Raw genomic sequence first — 20,204 nt, forward strand, 5'->3', positions numbered from 1 at the left:
TACCTGAATCTGCATTTACCTTTGCACTTGCCAACATACCAAGTATTTTTACAATCTCATAAATGTTCTTTGGCGTATTACTGTACAGACTTATTTGTAAAGAGGAGAAGCAGGGTCATGTTACCAGCACAGGGCAATGGAAGAAGAACTGAAGAGAAGAGACCTTGGTCAGTCTGGGAAAGCATGCAGAGAGATGGGGTTTTTCTTATGATCCAGTTCTGTTTTCATTAGCAGTGAACTTCTACAGGCTGAAGGTGAACATTTACGGTGTGAGGAGGCCTCAGGATAAGGTCACAGCAGTACTTTTTAACCACATGTGTTTTGATTTGCATGCAACATGCAGCTGGCAGCTACAGATGCTCAATATGTCAGTGGTTCTGTGTAACTCTTACTGTGAAAACCCAGTTAATTGAGGTAAATTTTTAACGACCAAAGCCTTCTCAGGGCACGAGGCTCTGTTCCCCACGGGTATTCTCCTGTCATCAATAGGACTTCCTCCTTCCTGCTGCTTTTTTCATGCAAATGAAAGTGATTAACCGTCTAGCAGTTAATGATGGCAGAGGAGCCAATTCTGATTTTTACTTTCCACAGTATTGATTGCATGCCTCAAACCTGCTAAAAATGGCTACACACCACAGTTTTGGAAAAGGCCTACTAGAGTTTGGGGCTTGACAGAGAATGTCAGTCTTATCGAGAGGCCTTTTACAGGTGGGAGATTGTTGTTTCAGAAGGATAAATCACAGCCAAAATGCTCTTGTAAAACATCTTCAGCTTTTCAGCCATGGTAGCTTTCAGAAGTTCCAGTCATCCTAAGCATAGTCTGTGAGTTTCTTTCAAGCCAAGCATTGAGATTTTGACTGCTTTGCCCCATCTTTGTTTTCCTTGAGACTCTGCTGATGATTTGTGTGTGGTTTTGTCAAGTCACATAACCTCTATTTGCTGCAGTCTAACCCTCAGAGGGTGGGTGAGCGCTGGAATGATTGACGTCACCATATAGAACTGTGATTTTAGTGAGCAAATAAGAAATTTTAGTGGCAATAATTGCAATATTTTAGATTAAATTCTGGATCAATTTATACTTTTCATTGTTTCCCACTCCCAGCCTTTTACCAAAAAGTCATTCCCTCTTAGTAGTGTGGTTCATCATTTGTTTGTATTAGTATGAGTAGGAATTTGGATTTGTTCTCAACAATGTCTCTACAGAGGCACTAACATAGGTGGTAAATTTGGTTGTTGGTGAGATTTCTGTTCTCTTGGGAGCCTGGATCTCAGTAGTGAGTTGCCAGGTGAGCCTGGGGGCTGGTTATTGGTCAAAGCTGCTTGCTGTGCTCTAGGATTTTTTCTTTGAGCTCAGACCTGTGGACTGAGCAACTGGAGCCCTCAGATTTTCAGATGTATTGCCCATGGGCTGAGAATCCCTGAGATCAGACCTGCAGGGGCCTTTTGCTGCATTTCCAAAAGCCTTCTTTTGGTTTTGTTGGGGTTTTTTTTTGTTTTTTTTGTTGTTGTTGTTGTTGTTTTTTTTTGTTGTTGTTGGTTTTTTTTGGTTTTTTTGTTGGTTTTGTTTGTTTGTTTGGGTTTTTGTTTTTGTGGGGTTTTTTTTTTGTTTTTTTGGTTTTTTTTTTTTGACTAGTAAACAGTTGAATTGTAAAATACTATCCAGCCCTCTCCAGGATGTGTTTTATTTTTAAATTAGGTTGTAGTTTGTATGTGCTGTGTTGGATGTATTCTTCTTTGGCCTAAGAAAAGAGTGGTTTTGGTTATGTGCATTATGTTTAGAAAAAGAAACAAATGCACAGCCCCAAAAAGCTGGTATGCATTTGCTTGAGCACCAGCCCTAATTGTTTATTCTTCCAAGCCTTTACTAGCTGTATGTGCACACTTTTCAGGATAAATTAGAATAAGCATCCCACTGCTGGAACAGGAGAAGGGAAGCATGCCCATACCTCTGTGTGACACTGCACACCTAAAAATGGCATTGAACGAGCACTGTGAAGATTGAAAGTCAAACACTGAAAAGTTAGAAAATAGCAGTGTGAGGGTTCCCTTTGCACCCTTAATTTCCCCCCCCCCAGTGAGCATGCATTATTATCCAAGCTTTAATTACGAGGTCTCTTGCCGGGTTCTCCATGGGCTCCCTGCCTCCCTCTGTACACAGAATGCACTTTGCTCACGTAGTGAGCAGATAGTCAGGTCTTATTGTTCACTCTGTGCCCTTCTGCCTTATTTACCAGGCTTTATTCAAGCCCCGTTGCAGCAGCAGAATTATTAATTTCCTCTTGAACTTCTGCCGATCTCTGCGCTATTGTCTCTGAGCAGTTGATGAGCAGTTAATTAATCTTCCCCAAACCTCTGTGAGATGAAGGGATGCTTTAAAGATGGGGAAACAAAGCACAGAGAGATTAAATAAAAAAATAATAACTTGTCTTTTTAGAGGCCAATTAGAGCTGGCACAGGCCTGCTCTTTCCCCTGGTGTGTAGCATTCTGTGGCATGCTTGTGGGTCCTGGCTCCAGGTGCTGCTCCTGCTGCTCCACAGGGCTTTCCTTGCTGGAAAGCCTTGGTTTGAGTGGCCATGTCAGTCTCCACACAGCCCAGCTCTCCTTGGGAGCATTCAGCTCCTTGAGCCATATGAACCCTCTTCTCACTTCCGCTTCCTTCCACAGGGCACCACACAGAATGCCTCTGTCCTGAGCCCTGCCCGTATCCCTAGGGCTGTTCTTGTCTGGAACTAAGCAAGTGACTTAACTACATCTACTAACATTTAGTGGTTGCTCTTGCCAGTATGATGGTGTTCCTTCTCGTCACTCCCCCTCCAGCTCTTGAGGCCTGAGAGAAAAGCTTTCACCAGATTCCTCTCTTGGGTCATGCATCCATCCATAGCTGCTTTCCGAGCATCCAGCTTTCTTCCAGTGGTTTTGATTCCTTCTGCTCTCCCCACTCCTCTGCTCTATGTCTCCTTGGCCTGACTTCTCCTGGCTAATGTTAGCCATGCCAGGGAGGCACCTCTTGAGATATAGGAGTCTGCTCTGCAGCCAGGGAAATTGTATTTTCCACTGTTTGCATTTCCTCCAGAGATTTTGGATTGGAGGAATTAAAAAAGCAGCAGTGGATGCAGGCTGCTCATGTGTTTGATAGCCAGACAAGAATCATCCCCTAAAGGCTGGATTTTCTAAACTAGCATCCACACTCTGAAAATCAAAGCTTTCAAATATAGCTTAAACTGGGCCTCTGCAGAAGTGGAAGAACTTCACGTCTGGTCTGTGTTAAGGTGTTTGATCAAGGCATGTTTGGAGAGAGAGCTCAAGTTTTCCCCATGGATAGTGAATGCTGCCCATGTGCCTGTGGCAGTGAGTCTTAGAAGCTCCTCCTGCTTTCTTCTTGCAGCCTGTTGAAATATTCTGCATAGTACTCAACACCCAGAGGAGGATTTCCCTTATTTCATCCAGGCAGTAGATGCAACTTCTAAGCTGTAGATGGTTTCAGTATATGGAAATATGTTAGGAGCTCTTCTCATTCCCCACTTGCCTGTGCAGTGCAGGTTGGACATGGCTGCAGCTGTTTCCTCCTATGTCCCTACACCTTGGACACTAGCATGACTCCTTGCAGGTAGGCAACTGCTAAGGCACATAACCCGACTGTTGTTTTTTAGCTGCTGTGTCTGCTTTGCTTCCTTCTGGCAAAGGGGGAACGAGGAGGTAAGGGAACACTGAAGGAGAATGAAATGGCAACAGATGCAGCCCTTCAGACAGTAGTCCAGCAACGTTCACGGCGAGACAGGCTGGATAGCAGTGAGGAGGCTGCTGTCTGCATTGTGATGGATTGCATCAGGCTTTTTCCATGTTTGCAAGCCAGCTGTGTATGGGGAGCTTGACCTTAGCCTGGGGTTCCCTCCAGGCCTTGGTCGCGCTGTCCTGTCTTCTCTCATGCTCATGTTTGTGCTTCTCCAGCTCTCCCCTCCTTCCCCTGCCCTCTCACTGTCCTTGGCAGCAAGGACACGGCATCCTCGGAAGCAGTCCTTGCTTAATTCAGCTCTCATTCAGGCCAGCACAAGCAGAGTTTGTTCGGTTTTGGACATTGCCCCATCCAGATTCATCTTGTTTTCACAGCTATGCTGCTCTCTTCTCGCCATCCTGTCCTCCTAACACTGACCCACAGTGTTTTGCAGTGTTGCAGAGGAGGCTGAGAAGTGCTTATGTGAGAGCAGTATAACCATGAGTTGCAAGTCACTCTAGCATTACCATGTAATTTTGAATGTGCATTGCTTGATCTGTTAATTAGTATTTAACTGCTCTGTTTTTCAGTTGAGTCCAAGTTTCTCTATTTTACCTTTCCCAGAAATAGTCAAGCTTCTTTGGGTGGAGCAGGGGACCAGGAATGCTGGCTTGTGCCACAGATGCTATTCCAGTTATTGGTTCTGTCAAGGGGTCTGGTGGGTGGCAAGGCATCATTCCTCAACATACTGGAGCAAAAGAGGATGGCTGTAACTATCTGACTTGCCTCCTTCTTTTCCAGTGGGATTCTTTTACCTCAGGAATTAAACTAAATTCAGTAGGCCCTCCTTTGTCCATGTCACAGAGCCCTTGTGCCAGCCAAGGCACCTCTAGGAATTATCAGCTGCCATGGGTTATGTTAGTGGAAAATATACCTGTGTTAGGCATGTTGACAAGGACACTAAACAGGGTTTAATAACCTGGTAGAATGTTTTTTAATGAAGCAACTGGGACTTCTGTAATCTGTTTTACTCCACTTCTGCCATTCAGCCAGCTTGCATGCCTCTTAATCTTCTAAGCTTTAATTTCACTCACAACTCAGACTGCAGCCATTACTGACTTTTGGCTTTATGATTGCATTCATGAGCTTTTTTATTTTCTTCTCCTTGACTGTAGAGAAGTTTTTAAAGGTGAGAGTTGGAATCCTGTTGGTTTTTCTTCATTGGTCTGTGAACATCAGTGGAAAACATGTAAAACTCTGGGGAAGTAGTTTAAGGAGAACTCAATGCCAGCTATTGGGACTGTTCACAGCTCTCACAGCCCAGGGCGCATTGGGGTTTGGTGCTGGCAGCATTTTATAGTGACCATGAGCCTGGTCTTTCACTGACAGGGCTGTGTTGCAGACATGGGACAGACTAATAGGTTAGACTGAAGTAGTGCAGAAGGCAAGGCTGCGGTCCTTGGGTACCTAAAGCTGCTGGCATGGCTGTGGTGTGAGAAAGCCCAGGTACAGGGAAAGCAGAAGAGGATGATGGCAGGATGCTCTGGAACATCAGGTGGTCTGTAAGGTGCTGAGACTGCAGTCGGGACAGAGAGATGTGGATGGAGTTTCAGGATAGAGAGGTACCATTAATTCAGAGATGCTGCCCAAGGCAATCAGAAGAGTTGCAAATGGATTCCTATCCACATTAAACCAAGGCTACTTCCTAATTGTCACAAAAAAAATCACCATTTTCACTTAAGTTTTTTCTGTCAAAATTGACACACAGATCAATTCTGTGGATGTACAATTTGTAGGCTATTTTCTCGAATTATTTATAGTGTGAAAGCAAGGGAGATGATAAAATCTGTTTTTTACTTCTGGCAAGGACTGGCCAGTCTGAAGAGACTGGGAGATGTTTACTCCATGCACGCCTTCCTGTCTACAGCTATCCTTGAATTCTGTTGTGGATCTTGTGGTCCTGCTGCCTCAGCACTGTGGGAGTCTGAGCTAAAGAGACATGCTCTTGGATGATTATAACTACCAGTTGAGCAGGGAAATATTTCTGGCTTTGTCCTGAGGTTTGGAGAGTGTCCACTGTTTCCATTCTGAGAATGTCACATAGACAGATCGCTGCAGCAGCGATGAAAATATCAAGAGAGGCCTAAAAAAGCAAATATTCTTGGGGCAGTAATGAGAATAGATGGAGTTGGTGCACAGTGTATGGACTGGGAGCCAGAGTGACAACTGAGCTCTGCAGAGAATGGCAAACCAGAGGTGAAATGAGGGGGCTGGTAATTGGAAGGAGGCTTTCCTCACAGCAGGTCCCTTAGATGATGGCTGCTTTAACTGCTTGAGATGGATACATTTAGGCCTGGATTTTTCTTTGGCCTGACCTGTGCTTGTATTTGGTGCTTTGCTGAAGCTGGGAGTTGTGGTTAGTATTGGTCAAAGCCTCAAGCAAGTCTGAATGCTGCATCATGAAACCCTGGGGTCTTTGGCCAAAATTATGGTCTGGAGACTGAGCTGGATACTTGTAGTGTCCTGGGATATTCGGACATGACCATGGAGTATAGAAGGAGTGCCACTTTTAGTCCAGGATATCCTGCTGTGCTGTCAGTCTGATGCTGGCTGCCTGCTGGAAAGCCTGCCTGGCTTTCCTGGGGCTCTGCACAGGAAAGCAATGGTTTTCCATGCAGGAGTCTGTCTAAAAGGTCTGCTGTGGCAGAGTGGTCCAGTGTGCCAGGAGGGGATGTGGGATCAGGACTCCTGCTGTGCTGGGAGATGGCACTTCTGGGATCTTGTTGGACCTGCTTGTCTGATTCTCAGTCTGAATTATGGATGTGTCAAAAGTGCCACCAGGAACACACCACCCTCCAAACCATACCAAGTCCTGCGTGTTTCTCCCAGGAAAGGTGCAGAGGCTCCACAATGGCTTCTTGCTGACAGCCACAGGTGGATCTACAGCCTAATTTAATGTAAAGATGAGTACAAGTAAGGCACTGTCACACTCTCACATTAATCTGTGATGCTTCACTGATACCTTGAGCAGTGAGAATGAGCAGGCAGGTCTTTGGAATTACCTGAGCTGAGCAAAATAATCAGCTGCAAAGTTTAAAGGCAGAGCTTGTGCCCTGATACCTGAGGTAGAGCCCTTTTTATTTTTGTATAATTCTGAATGCATAAGATATGGATTAACTGCAAACTATGGCCAGCCTGATTCCTTGAAAATCTCTCCCAGACCTCCATCTGAGTTCACTGCTTCCTGTAACAGTGGCCAGTAGTTGGTTGTTTCTCTTGCTTTGGCATGAGATCCTGCTATGTTACTATGGGACTGATTTGAAATTGCATTGAGGGTTCGCAGAACAGTAGTGTCAGGAGCACAGCATTTTCTGGAGGGGACCCCCAACAGGCTTCAGAAGGCCCCTGCTCAGCTCTGAGGGCAGCTCCTGCAAACTAGGAGCAGCGTGCGAGGAGGTTCCACCGCACATCTGGCTGCAGCTCACCCAGAGGGCTGACACAGTGTGCTGCCAGCCAGTTGCTGTGGGCCAGGGGCTTGCAAGGGATCGCAGCGAGCAGCAGCTTTTCAGGCAGCACAGACCAGCGCTCGAAAGCCAGATCCCTGCATCTCCTAGGGTGGTGTAAGAGCTTCCCTAATCACTTCTGTGCAGTCCACATCAAAGAGGGGCAGCATGAGGACTGACCCAGGTTCTTTGCTTCTGGATGCCTTTTGATGGTGGTGGATTCACTGCTGGCACATCTCTACTGACCTCCATAGACTCTTAAGGCTAATCACTTGCAGGGATTGTCTTTAATCTTTTGACACCATAGTCCAAGTATTCCTGCCTCTCCACATCAGCAAATTAGGTTATTAGCTCTTAATACCTCAAAATCTAGACCTTCTGTGCCAGAGGGTAACAGAGAAACAGGATTAGGGAGATTGCTTCCAAAGCCTAGCATTTCCCAGCAGTGTAAGTAGCTGATCAGCGCTTGAGAATGTCAAGCAAAGAACCGGCCATGAGATGAGGAAAACCCTCAAAACAATTCAGAGTGAAGAAGATCCCTGAAGAACATGAATGTGATTACATGCTTCCCCTGGAAGTTTAGCAGCCAGAATACTCAGGAGTGCACATGCCTCTGTGCAGCAGGAGCACAGACATCCTTGCTGAGAGAGCAGCAGTCCTGTTCTGCCACATGTGCTTTGTCTCGGTGTCTTGGTTTGAAAAGACAGGAATCTGTGAAGGAAGGCAAGGGCCTCCCGTGAAATGGAAAAGGTAAACCCCCTCCCTCTGAATTACTACAATTTCAAAATAAAAAGGCTCTCAGGCAAAGATATGGGAATGGGAATAACAGTTCTTTACTAGGAAAAAACTAAATAATAATAAAAAAATGTAATTAGTACAAACAAAACTACTGATAGAGTCAGAAACCTGACACCCTGAGGAGTCAGGGTGGCTGCTTCTCCTGGAGTGGCAGATGAAATGCGGCTGAAGCGGTGATCCCGTAGAAGGGTGTACTTTTCTCTGAAGGTCTGGTGATAGAGTAGATGGGCCTGGTCTTCCTCTGGGAATCCAGTGAAGAGGCTGATCTGATGTCTCAAAAAATGCTGATTTTATGCAGGTAGGGATGCTTGGCTCCTCCTTCTGGGTGGAGCAGCTCTCAGTCATGCAGTGAGCCATTCAATGGCCCATTAACAGAAGACATCTCCCCAGGGTGGGGAGACATTGTTCTTGGAAGAGATAAGAAAACTGCCCAACTTAACAGAAGATACCTGCCCCACCTCCAACAGATGGCAAATAGAATATATGCTTATCTTACAAGCCAGGACACTCGGGCCCATTGCTGCCGTGGGCAGAGCAGGCTGGAAAACAGCCAGCTGAGTGGCCTCTGGTTATGGATATCTCCTGGATGGGAGAAGAGCTTCCATGCTCCTAAGAGCAGAGAAACAATTTGGATGAGCAGTGGAAAGAAGGGTCAGTTTTACAGAGGATAAAAGGTGATGTCCTAGGAGGAGACGTGGGCATATTGCCACTGAGGTCCTGGTTGTCCTGAGCCAACTTCAGTGCTACAGGAAGCAGACACCAGTGTCTGATTTTAGGGGAGATTTTCCCTCTGGTGGCTGATCTCCACATATGTGTTAAGTGGAGGAGGTGGTGTGTGCTGCATAGTGCCACAGCTTTAGTGGTTACAAAGCTCAGAAATCAAGCTAGAACTGAGAAAATTTTGATTTTTTTCTGCTCTCCAGCCCATCAAAAAGGGAAGTAAGCATTCTGAGTAGTAAATTTTATATGTAGGATTTTTCAGGGTGAAAGTTTACCTGTGAGAAACCTGGTAGCTGTTATGGGTAAGTTCACCCTTAGGAGTGATGCTGTAGCATGCAGGGGAGCAGGCTCAGTGTGTCTTGTGTGGAGCCATCAAGGGATGCTCTCGTTCAAGCCTTGACTTCAGAGCTCTTTTCAGCTCAGGTGAACTGGGTTCAATCCCCACTAAGTGGTCAAGGGACAGCTAAGAGGCACTTGTCTGGTGTTTGGATTTCAGGTACTCACTTCAAAAGGAGGAAACGTCACCACACTGACAATCAGTGGCTCTACAGATGCCTCCTTATGCTCAGCTCCCACAGGACCAGCTCGCTGCTGGATTACAATATGACACTATTGCCTATTTAAAATTCAAATTTGATAATGTTTTAACCCAAGCTGATTGCTTCCCTGATTTCTTTTCTGCCTTGCTGATCTGTAGTTTCAGTGGTTTCCAGGATGTTAAGATTTATGTGGAGTCATTGGTGGGTGCAAGGCACAATTTAGGCCTTCAGGAGCTCGGTAGTTCTGCCTCAGGACCTGGTTCTGACCAGCAGGCTGAGCACTGCCATTGTTCTCAGTGCTCATGAGCTCTTTCACCCTTCCTGCACAGTTGCCTTATGTGCGTGGCTTCCCTGTATCACATGGATCAAATGGTTGAGAAACTTCAGCTAGGTGACTTAGGCCCTAAAGACGTCTGAAATTTAACTGCCCAACAGTTGTTGCATCAGGGAGACCCACCCTGATGCATTTCACAGACGTGAAATGTGAGCAGCCTGTACAGGTGCCAGAAATGAGCATGTTCCCCTACAATCTGATCCGGAATCAGCACAAGAGTCCTTGTGATTCCTACAAGATCTTAGTCTGTCAGTTCTGTGCAGTGGATCCCTGCTAGAAAGCTGCACTTAGGCATCTGGATCTTGCTGTGCTTGTTCAGGTGTCTGAAGAAAATTCCTTGGGAAAATATTATCCTCCACCTTCAAAATCCTTTGATATTGTAAAATATCAAAGAACAGGAGGAAGACAACCTTGACTCCTTGTAGCCAGGCACCTTCCTTTCATAGATGTGGTGACACCCCTTAGACAGAGCCTTTTCCTGTGAGGGCTGTCCTTTGCTTCAGAAATGTGACTTCTGTGTGCAGAGCTGAAATTTACAGCTGTAAAATACCCACCAACATGCATCCATGCTGAAGCAAATGCAGAGGACCTTAAGCAGCATCCTGAAAGCTGAGTGGAATGATGTCCAATCGTTCTATAAACTTTCTTGCAAAATTTGCTCAATCAGAATGAAGGGGCACACTGATGTAAAATGTGAGATTTAACTGAGGATTTCTGAATAGAATTACGAACCCAGCTCCATGTTTCTACATTTGGAAATTTCCATCAGAAAGCATCTCCATTCATCTATGTCTGTATGCCTTGAAATGTATTGTCAGCTGGTAGAAATCTGGTTTGACCCAAGGGCTTTAAAAGCCTTCCTTTTTGCCTCATGTAGGAGTTTCTCACATGTAAACGGTTGCATAAAGAGACTTTACACTGGGCATAAATTACATCATTTTTTTAGAAAACCATGTTACTAAGAGACTGTAGAGATTTTTCAGGTGTGATGGTTAGTATCTTTTTACAGCATTTATTTTATTAGCAGTTTTGGAAAATTCCAATATTGTAGGAGTTATTATGAAGAGAAATTTGGAAAACTATTTTTGCTGACACCAAAATAGAACTGAAAATGATGTTACTGTTCATGTGACTGAATTCATGCACAAGCATGACTGGAAGGTACAGTCAGAAAATTAATGTACATGTTCAGATCCAAATCAGTGTAAATGAACCATCTCCCATCTTCCTCCTTCAGCTTTACACCTTTGAAGGATGTGATCCAGAGTGTTTGAAATGCACTCCAGAACTGGGAAATACAGGTCTGAGAAGAAGCTTCTACTGAGGGGACTTCCTAGAGCTGCAAAAAATAGAATAATATTGAAGATGTTACCTCTACATGACTGCTTTTAATCTGTCCTTTTGAATACTATTAATGAAATTAAAGATTAAGTCGTTCACTGTTATTTTCTTCTAAGATCTGAGTTGCAGGCTTGTGCAGCCTGCAGTGAGAATTCTTCCTCATTTCTGTGGCTTTGGAAAATGTCAAGTGACATGAACTGCAGTGATCCCTTTTTATTCTTTATTCTCCATTGCATACAAATTCCTGGGTTTTGTTTGTAACACTTTCCTGGAGTGTTGACTTGAGTGTTTGTCCCAAAACCTGTGTAGATGCACACAGAGCTGTAGTAATGCTCATCAGTATGGTTGTGCTGGTAAAGCCTGAGCCCCTCCCTTCCTGTAAAGCAGCAGCCCTCGCAGATGGCGTGGGGACACACAGCCGGACGTGGGCAACAGCTGAGTCTGCAGGTACTTCTGATGTGATGGTTCCTGTCTCCCTTGCAGCTGTTCCCCCAGCAGCCACAGAAAATGTTTCCTGTCTTAGGCCTCGTCCTCGAGTTCCCAGCATGCTTGGAGACAGTTCCCACAGAGTGACAGGCGGAACCTGGGCACACATTGCTGGTCTGGCAGTTGTGCTGGCGAGAGCCTAGCTGACACCCTCTCTTTGCCTGTTTCCTCAGGTTGTTGCGCTGTCATCATGGAGTCTCTTGAGAGATTCAATCTACTACACGCTATCTGTTGTTGCACTCATCGTGGTAAGTTTTTGAAAGTTTTTCATCTGTTGGAGCCCATGTCTACTGACACCTCTGAAGGGAACCTGCCATGTCATGTAGCTGAGATCTCAGCTCAAGCACTTACAGGGATTTCTTCTTGTGGAAAACTGCTTGTGGTCTCCCTGGTTCTGCTGGGAAGATTGGCCCAAGGGCAGGAGATGGAGGAGTGTCCAGAGACCCCGGAGGGATAGCTGGGGCAGGGCGTGATGGCCCAGTGCAGACATGGGGTGCCGAGCTAAACCCATGTTCTGAGCCCCCGGGCAGCCCTTCAATGGGTGGGTCAGTGCTCTCCTGGCAGTGGCCTTCATGACTTCCTGAAATACAGGTCACTAACCTGTAAGGAGGCAGCACTTGTGCCCAGAGGAGAGAGATCCTGAACAGCTACTACAAAATGTGCAGGTTAGTTTTTCCACACATAATAGGGGCAGGTTAAGTGCATGCTGACAGCAAGTCCTCAAACAAAAACTACAGTTTCAGCAGTTCTTAGTGCTGTGTCTATCCTGATTTTCATCAAGCTCAGAAAATGCTCCAAATCTCTCAGAATTGGGCTATTCCCTGAAAAAAATGTTAGCACAATAGTTAAATAAAGACACTGCTGTCATTTTAGCATTACCTTTGCAACCAATACCAAACAGTGCCAGGAAACGTAAAAATTGACTTTTCAGGTAGCCATTACACGTCTTTTTTTCCCCCCACCCTAGCCTAGTACCCTAGATTCCCAAAGACAGGAAGAGTGATTTTGGGAGGTTAACTTCCATATGTCAGCAAGAAGGGGACTTTAGAATCAGAAGAGGGTCGCTTGCAGTCTGGGTTACTTTGGTTAGTGTGTTTCAGCAGTGGGTTTTGGTTTGTTTCCTGCTGCACAAGCCTGTGTTTCCAGATATACTCTGTAGCTGCAAAGGCCTCTATCTGCCTTATTCCAAACAGGGGATCTTTCTCAACCTGTTTGTACTTTAATTCCCCGTACAGCAAGGCCAACTATTTTGTACCTGGTGAAAAATAACTTTTCTACATAATTACTAGCAATGAGCTGCAAAACAAAAAGCTTTTTTTTTTTGTTTTATTTTGACAGCTTGACAGTAACATCATACCAAAAAGTGTTGCTAAACAGCAAATAGAGCCATGCATACTAATTGTAGTGAATTCCATTGCCCAAGCTTAAAGGCATCCAGCAGGCATTGTCTTAGTTCACTCCACAGGAAGCACACATGTGGGCATCTGCCTGGCATCTGGCTTCCTGGTGCTTGGATTGCACATTTCATTTATTGCATGGAGGCAGACAAGTTAAAAATCTGTTGATTCTGTCATCAGTTTTAAATTCTTTAAGCAAGGCTTAAGGTTTTTTTCATGGCTGGTTCATTCCTGTGGTTGTCAGGAATCAGGATGTGGAGAAAAATTCTCTACTCTTTTGTGTCCAGTGCACCCCTGAAATTCCTACCTACTATTCCTGTGTCATGAGAAAGTTGTGTGGCTTGCAGAACAGACATCTCTGTTACCCCTAAGACTTCTCTCCTATACTTTATTTCTGTATAAGCTGTTCTTTGTAATTACAGAACTGAAGGAGTCCTTTTCTTTTGTGAGTGTACCCCATAATACCAGGACATGGTTATTTTTTCCCTAAGCCATGAGTTAGCTTCTCTCCAGCTGTATGCCCACTCTTCTACTCATCAGTGGTGGAGTTCAAGACCCTCCAGGCAGCCAGGATAGCAGGATGGTGACACTTCAGGCATTAGTGGAGGCTTGAAGGCATTGCCAGAATTTTTATTCCCGTGTTACAGCACTAGCTGGCTAATTTGGCTTCGGAGAGGTGGAGCCCATCCCAGGTCTTTCAGTATTAATCCATAACAATCATTGCAAATTATTTAGACACCTATTACGGAAAAGCAGAGAAAGATGAGAGGGAAAACATTTTAAGAGTTTAAAGGTTTAGCTTCCCGCTAGCTGATGTACCAACCCTTTTGTATGCAATATTGCTTCCCAGTTGCTAGTACACAAGAATTTCTCCTTTCAGAGTCAAACACTGCTTCAGTTTAAGAAGTTTCTCCTTGCCTTCACTCACCCAGGAACCTCTGGCTTCCCAGTGCCTCTAATTTTTCCTTTCCTTTTAAGACAGAATCAAATTGAGGTGGCGGGACCTCAGTTGTTCCTCAAACTCTGACTCTGTAGTCCCCCATGGCTTAGGTGGGAGATGAGCCACGAGCTCTGTGCTTCCTCCTTCATCAGATTTGTGTGCTCCTTTTAGAAGATGCTTCAGTGCTTTGTATGCAGGGATAATTTTTCCATATGAGGGCATTGAGACTTCTCTGCAGCTGGAATAGAATCATCAGTCTTGAAGAATTATATTTTTTGTAGAAGTTTGTTCTCATGGTGTTTTAAACAACAGCCTGTGGTGCTGTGTTAAAAGTTGCACTCCACCGGTACCTTTACTCATCCTAAATCCACCTGAGGGGAAATAAATATATTCCTTCCGATGCTGGGATATAGCAACTTTAAAAAGCTTGATATTGTGCTGGGTAAGTCAATATGACTTTGTCTCCATTTGCACTAGAAAAGGAAGTACAATGCTGTTGTAAGAAACAGAGCAGTATAGACTCACCTGTTTGCTGTTCCAGGCCATATGATGAGAGAGAGCGAACTCTAAACCACAGAGGTTAGAAGTGGATATGAAACACATTTACCATACTTAATTCATCTTGATATAGTCCTATGATTTTTTTTAAACTTTATAATAATATTACAATGCTGCCTCGTCTTCTAGTAGAGTTTGGCAAACTTACTCCTTAGTCTCTTGAAAGGAAAAAGATGCCTGTGTATCTTAACATAAAGGGACATGGTCAGAGTCATTAGAGGCAAAATTGAGATGGGTGCTGTTTTTAGTCACAGAAGTCAACGCACATGCTATCATGTGCCATCACACCAAAACATTGTAAACAAAAACAGGCCTTGTCATATTAGATCATGGTGACTGGGAACTGTAATTTACAATGTTTTGTGGTCATGTTCTCTTCCAGTAACCAGTGTAACTCTTGCCTCATGCCGGCTGTCACACAGGAGTTGCTATTTACGGCTGTATGGCCAAGGGGAAGTGTTCACTGTGCTTTCAGGGCCTCATTGCTTTTCCCTTCTGTTTCCCTGGGGCACAGCCATGGATCTGTAATCCCTGGTGCAGGCACGCATTTCCCTGCTGGTGCTTTGGAAGGGCCAAATGGACCACAGCCTGTCATTGAGGCCATGATGGCTGTGTGTGATTCCAGCTCCAGCCTACTGTGGAGGCACTGGCACCCTGGGTCCCCTCTGCAGCCATCCTGCTGCGGTGGGAGGAGAACTGGAGGCATGGGAGTAGCAGGGGGAGCATGGCAAGGGGAAGGGCCTGGTCACGGAGCATGGCAGCCATTGCCCCTGTGAGCCTTCAGACATTGCTAGTGTGAGCCTTCAGCCACTGCCAGTGCAGCTCTTTAGCCACTGCCAGTGCAGGCTCTTCCCTCACCCCTTGCCATGGTGCTGCTGCTTCCTTCACAACCCTCACCATGGTGCTAGTTCTCCCTTGACACCCCTCACCTAGGCGCCACAGTGCCTGTCCATCAGCAGGTGTGCCAAACGGGCTGTCAGTAGCTACAGTCAGCTGGGGTGGTGATCAGCTGATGGGAACAGCATCCTGGGCCCAGCAGGACGTGGCAGCAGCTGCAGAGTTTGCTGTGGATCTGCTGGTGGCGTAATTCGGCGTCCAGCCGGCAGTCGGCCGGGAGGAGGCCATGTCGGGTTAGACAGCCAGATGGGTCAGAGTGGTGCAGCCCTGTCTCTGGCTCACCACTGCTTTCCCTCTAACTGCTGCACAAGGATCCAGTGGCATTTGGGAAAGGAGTACGTGTACCTGCTAGCTTTGACTAGGTGAGAGAAACTAAGGGTTAAGAAGTTCAAAGGCTGGGCAGGAGGACAGTGCCAAAATACACCCGAGCTTAATGCCATTGCCACGAGCCCTGGCTTGCTTTACTCTATCCCCTGCCTCAGGTGATGCACTGTTTTCAACTGTGGTTTTGTGTATAACATGCTATTTTAAAATCTTTTCTCCACAGTTTATTTATGATGAAAGAGTTTCCTGGTAAGTGAATCCCTTTTCTTTTCGTTTTTTCTGGTTATACCACAAATTAGTGTTTATGAGAAGGAGAAAGCTAAAAAGTTCTGCAGGGCAGCTTTTTGCTGCTATGTGAGAAATATCAGCACAAGACAGGCTAGAGTAACTAATTTTTTGAGCTAAAGAAGAAAGCCCAGGAGAATCAGACTGTTCCTGGTACAGTGGCAGCAGTCAGTGCCCTCTGCATGCCCTGCAGTAGTCTGGGGATGACAGTGTGCTCAGCAGAGCTGTGGATGTGCAAGAAGGAGCCACCCAAGCAGTCATAAATAAGTGTTTAGTTGGATTTTTTCATAATTTAGTGAATGAGCAGTTAAAAGAAATAATAATAAAAAAATAAATATCACTATTAGTGTGTTAAAGTGCAGTGCAGTAGGTATGGTAGTCTAGGAGGGCTGCAGATACTTTTCAGTTGCTTTGGTCTCATGGTTTTGTTTCTGGCATATCCCAGAGGTGATGTGGTGACATCTGGAGGTGACAGTGGAGGTGACAGCGATGGCTTTGGTGTCACTCCCAGCTGGTGTCATTTGGATTACAAGCACTAAGGAGTATCAGGCTGCTTGGGCTGGTGTTTCCCCTCACTGGCTCTTGCCCATTTCAGAGGCAGGTTTCAAAAAAACATTCTTGGCAATAGCCTGGTTTTCTTTGTTGATTTTTTGTGTGTTTTTTTTTTTAACTGAAATTCACTTGAAGGCCAGTTGTATTTAACTGTGGTCTTAAAAAAAAACCAAACACATAACACAGAAGCTGAGTGTTGAATCTTCAGAAGCAGGGAATGAGACATTGACATAGTTAGTGCAATATCTCAAGGTCCTTGTGGAGACAATGTTCCATGAGTTTAGCATACAGTAGTTTGATAATGGATGATTTCCACAAGGACTAGCAGTTTGCCATGGGGAACTAAGCAGAATACAGCATTTTGGACAGTGAAAAAGATCACCTAGAAACAAGCTCTAAAAGTCATATTGTAATTTATTTTCATACAAATTTCATTATTCCATTAGTTTGACACAGAAACAGCAGAGGGAAAAAACCTGTCAGTATCTAATCAGCAGTTTGAACTGCTGCCTGCTGCATTCTCAGCAGCAGTAGCAGGAGAGCAGCTGCCCCTTGCTCAGGTTGCCTCAGCACAATTGGCTTTACAAAGCCCAGCATCCTGCTCTACACTCCTGCAGGCAGAGCAGAGTGGCTGCTCCCTTCCCTTGGCCACATCCCATGGTTATTGTCCTTATGGAAGTATTGGTGGTCCTTGGGTGTGTGATTTGCTCACTGAACTCCTGGATTTTGTCACTAGTTCTTAGCTGACAGGTCAGTTTGGCCAAGTAAAATCACAGAAGTCAAGAAAACAAAGGAGGCGTCATGCATGGATGTGTGAGCCATTTCTTTGTGCATCCTTTTTTTATAGAGGAATGTTAAGGCAGCCCAGGGGGGTCAAGCCTTTCTGCACACTTGTGGCATGTCAGACAGGGGAGTGGCTGAACAGGGGCTGCTGATGCCGTGCCCTGCTCTGATGTGTTTGTGTTGCTCTTGTTTCCAGGTGGGAGTCCTTAGTCTTAGTGCTGATGTATGTCATCTACATCTTTATAATGAAGTAAGTCAAATGTGTCCTCAGCTTATCTAAATTCTAAGGCTCCTTGCTCCCCTTGCATCACCTAGCCCTTATAATAATAATAAGAAACAGCCTCCAGTTCTTCCAGAGGAGGTTTAGCTTGGCTATTAGGGAAAATTTCTTCACCAAAAGGGTTGTCAGGTGCAGGAACAGGCTGCCCAGGCCAGTGGTGGAATCACTATCCCTGAAGGGGTTTAAAAGATGTGTAAATATGGTGCTTAGGGACATGGCTTAGCAGTGGGCTTGGCAGTGCTGAATTAACATTGGACTTGATGATTGTGGAGGTTTTTTCCAACTTAAACTATCCTGTGAATCTGTGCTTTACGGATCTCGTCCTGTGTGAGCTGACCAAGGCTAATGCAGCAAACCTGTGGCAGAGACCTGGATTCATCCTCAAGTCCCACCAAAACAGTCTCTTCTGACTTCACTTTAGTGTCCCTACTTGGAAATAAGCAGGAGTGAGATTCCAGTCTACTTTTCATGGGTGCAAAGTTCTGCAACAGTTCTTGCTTGTCTGGAGATCATGATAAAACTACAGCGCAGTTGGCAGTGATTTTCTGACCATCTGGCCTGTGTGACTTCTTCCACACAAGTTCTTGCTAGTAAAACTGGTCTGTTCTGCTGTTTGGTTCACCTCCTTCTGTCTTGTTTTCAAAAGCCAGTGGGAAGGAAACCCAGATTCAAACTGGAACATTCAACAAAACCTTCCAGCTGCCAAACACACCAGTGGTCTTGTCTCCACAAGTAAGACTAGAGATTTGTTTTGAAATGATGAATAGAGTAATATTGTGAGAGCGGTTCTCAGTGAGAACAGCAAAACACTCAGGCTGGCTGAAGGGAACACAAGTCAGAACTCATCTATTAATTAGAAATTTTGACATGGAGGGTAGCTTTTTATTTTTGGAACAATTAACTGACCAGCAAGACAGTTGTAATGTGTGCAATTTTTTTTTTTTTTTCTAGAAACAATGTTGTAATGTGAACAGGCTTTTCAGACCTGTTTGGATATAGCTTGAAAGGTTGTCAGCCTAGTTAGGGACCTCTGCCAGGTGTTTATAGGGGTCTACGCTTGCCTCTGAGTGTCATGGGGAGAGCTTTGGCTCATATTTTTGTCAGCTCCCACATGCTCCAAGAAGCAAGGATTATTCCCCACCCCTGCCAAAGTTGAGATTAATTTAGTATAAGGTGTTGTGTTTCTGGGTTGAGTCCTCCCAGTAAGATAATGCTAATACTCAGGTGTTGATTGTGTGATAAAAAAATACACTTGGATGATGACAAGCAAGGATTAATCATGATACATCAGTAGAGACCTAACACATAAACATGCATGTCGTTGAAGATCCATGGCTTCTATCTTTCATAGCCTTCTAGGTATATAGAGACTGTGTGAAGTACAATTTAGTTGGAGCTCTGAGATCCTCAAAACCAGAGGAGTTTACTTCCTTCCCTTAGCTGTATTGCACAGGATACAAGGCTAGGAAAAGAAGGCTGTCAAGAATTAAAGGTAAATCCCGAGTTTGTTTCGTTTGTGCAGGTACAACTCAACCATACATCACTTCTTTGAGAGGAAGACAAAAAGCTCTGCAAATATGGTGAATGGTTTAGCAAGTAACACAGAAATGGATGACAACAGCAACTGTGATGCCACAATGGTGTTACTAAAGGAAAGTAACTGTTCCAGTAAGTCACCCTGTCACTTGCATCATTCTGGGTGTTCTCTCCCTGCTCACACGGTGGGAACTGCTGCTCTTTTGTAAAATAGGAGGGGGTGGGTGGTCCTTTTGGAACCCCTCTCCCAGATGGGGGACACGGTGTGGTGATCCCAGCCACCACAGCCTATGCCACTAGAAGTGGCTGAGGCCTCTTGTGGCTGATTCTTGCTGCTGGACAAATTGCTTGGCTGCAAGGACTCCTTCAAGCCCAGAGGCTGCTTATCTAGCCTGTTACAACCATTTTAATTCCTCCTGTGGGTGCTGTTACTCTGCACTGAAGTTGCCCATTTACAGCATATCCAGTTAAATTTAACTCCACTCCAAAGGGACATCAACTGAGCAAGAAAAAAGGCCCTACTTAGACCAGTGAACACTTACCCCAGTGAAGGAAGGGTGAGGACTCTGTGTTGGTCTGGGTACTGTGCTCTTACTGCACATGCTGGCTTTACCATGCCCAACTTTTCCATGTAAGTGGTCTTTAAGGGTATTTCACTTTGGCTGAAATCAGTTCCATTTTGACTTTAGTCATGATCATGTATAAAAATGTTTTTTTTTCTTCAGCTTAAAAAAATTCCCTCATGCCATAGTTCAGCAACAGTTGTTCAATGTCTGCATTTGCAAGGATGCCCTAAACTGTATTCACAGTGGATTTATTTTGTCTTTAAAACAGTCAACAGGCATGTGCAGTATCTGCTTGGGATGTATATGTATCTGTTCTCAGGAATAACGCCACCTGTTTTCCTGAGGCACTGACTTAGCCTGAGAAGAAGCTCCATCTTGTCAAAATCAGTCCTGGTCTCTGACCACAGATGGGCTGCCTCTTTTGTTTAGCTAGTCTATCAAAAGACCCCAACCAACCACCAACCAACCAAAAATAGGTCTCTTTTCCTGCAAATGGAGCTTGAGAGGCATAGTCTTTGTACAGTAAGCAGTTAAGCATGAAATGTAGTGGGGTTTATATGCAGCAGCAACTGACAGCTCTCAGTTACAGGCCTGTTGCAGAGGGAAGGCTGTCAGCAGTGCTGTGCACTCTGATTTGGGGAAGCTGTTTTTT

The 20,204-nt window shown here is 45.0% G+C and overlaps 1 protein-coding gene across 1 annotated transcript in view; it reads left to right on the forward strand.

The window, feature by feature from the left end:
* The window catches only part of SLC24A3 (solute carrier family 24 member 3), a 111,598-nt gene that overhangs the window by 73,066 nt on the left and 18,328 nt on the right, over positions 1 to 20,204 (forward strand). Inside the window, exons 7-10 of the mRNA XM_053939622.1 lie at positions 11,608 to 11,682; positions 15,774 to 15,799; positions 17,367 to 17,420; positions 18,973 to 19,118. Of these exons, the coding sequence (XP_053795597.1) occupies positions 11,608 to 11,682; positions 15,774 to 15,799; positions 17,367 to 17,420; positions 18,973 to 19,118 (301 nt within the window). The remainder of the gene's footprint in view (positions 1 to 11,607; positions 11,683 to 15,773; positions 15,800 to 17,366; positions 17,421 to 18,972; positions 19,119 to 20,204) is intronic.

The sequence above is a fragment of the Vidua chalybeata genome, chromosome 3 (genome assembly GCF_026979565.1).
Source record: "Vidua chalybeata isolate OUT-0048 chromosome 3, bVidCha1 merged haplotype, whole genome shotgun sequence".
Taxonomy (NCBI): domain Eukaryota; kingdom Metazoa; phylum Chordata; class Aves; order Passeriformes; family Viduidae; genus Vidua; species Vidua chalybeata.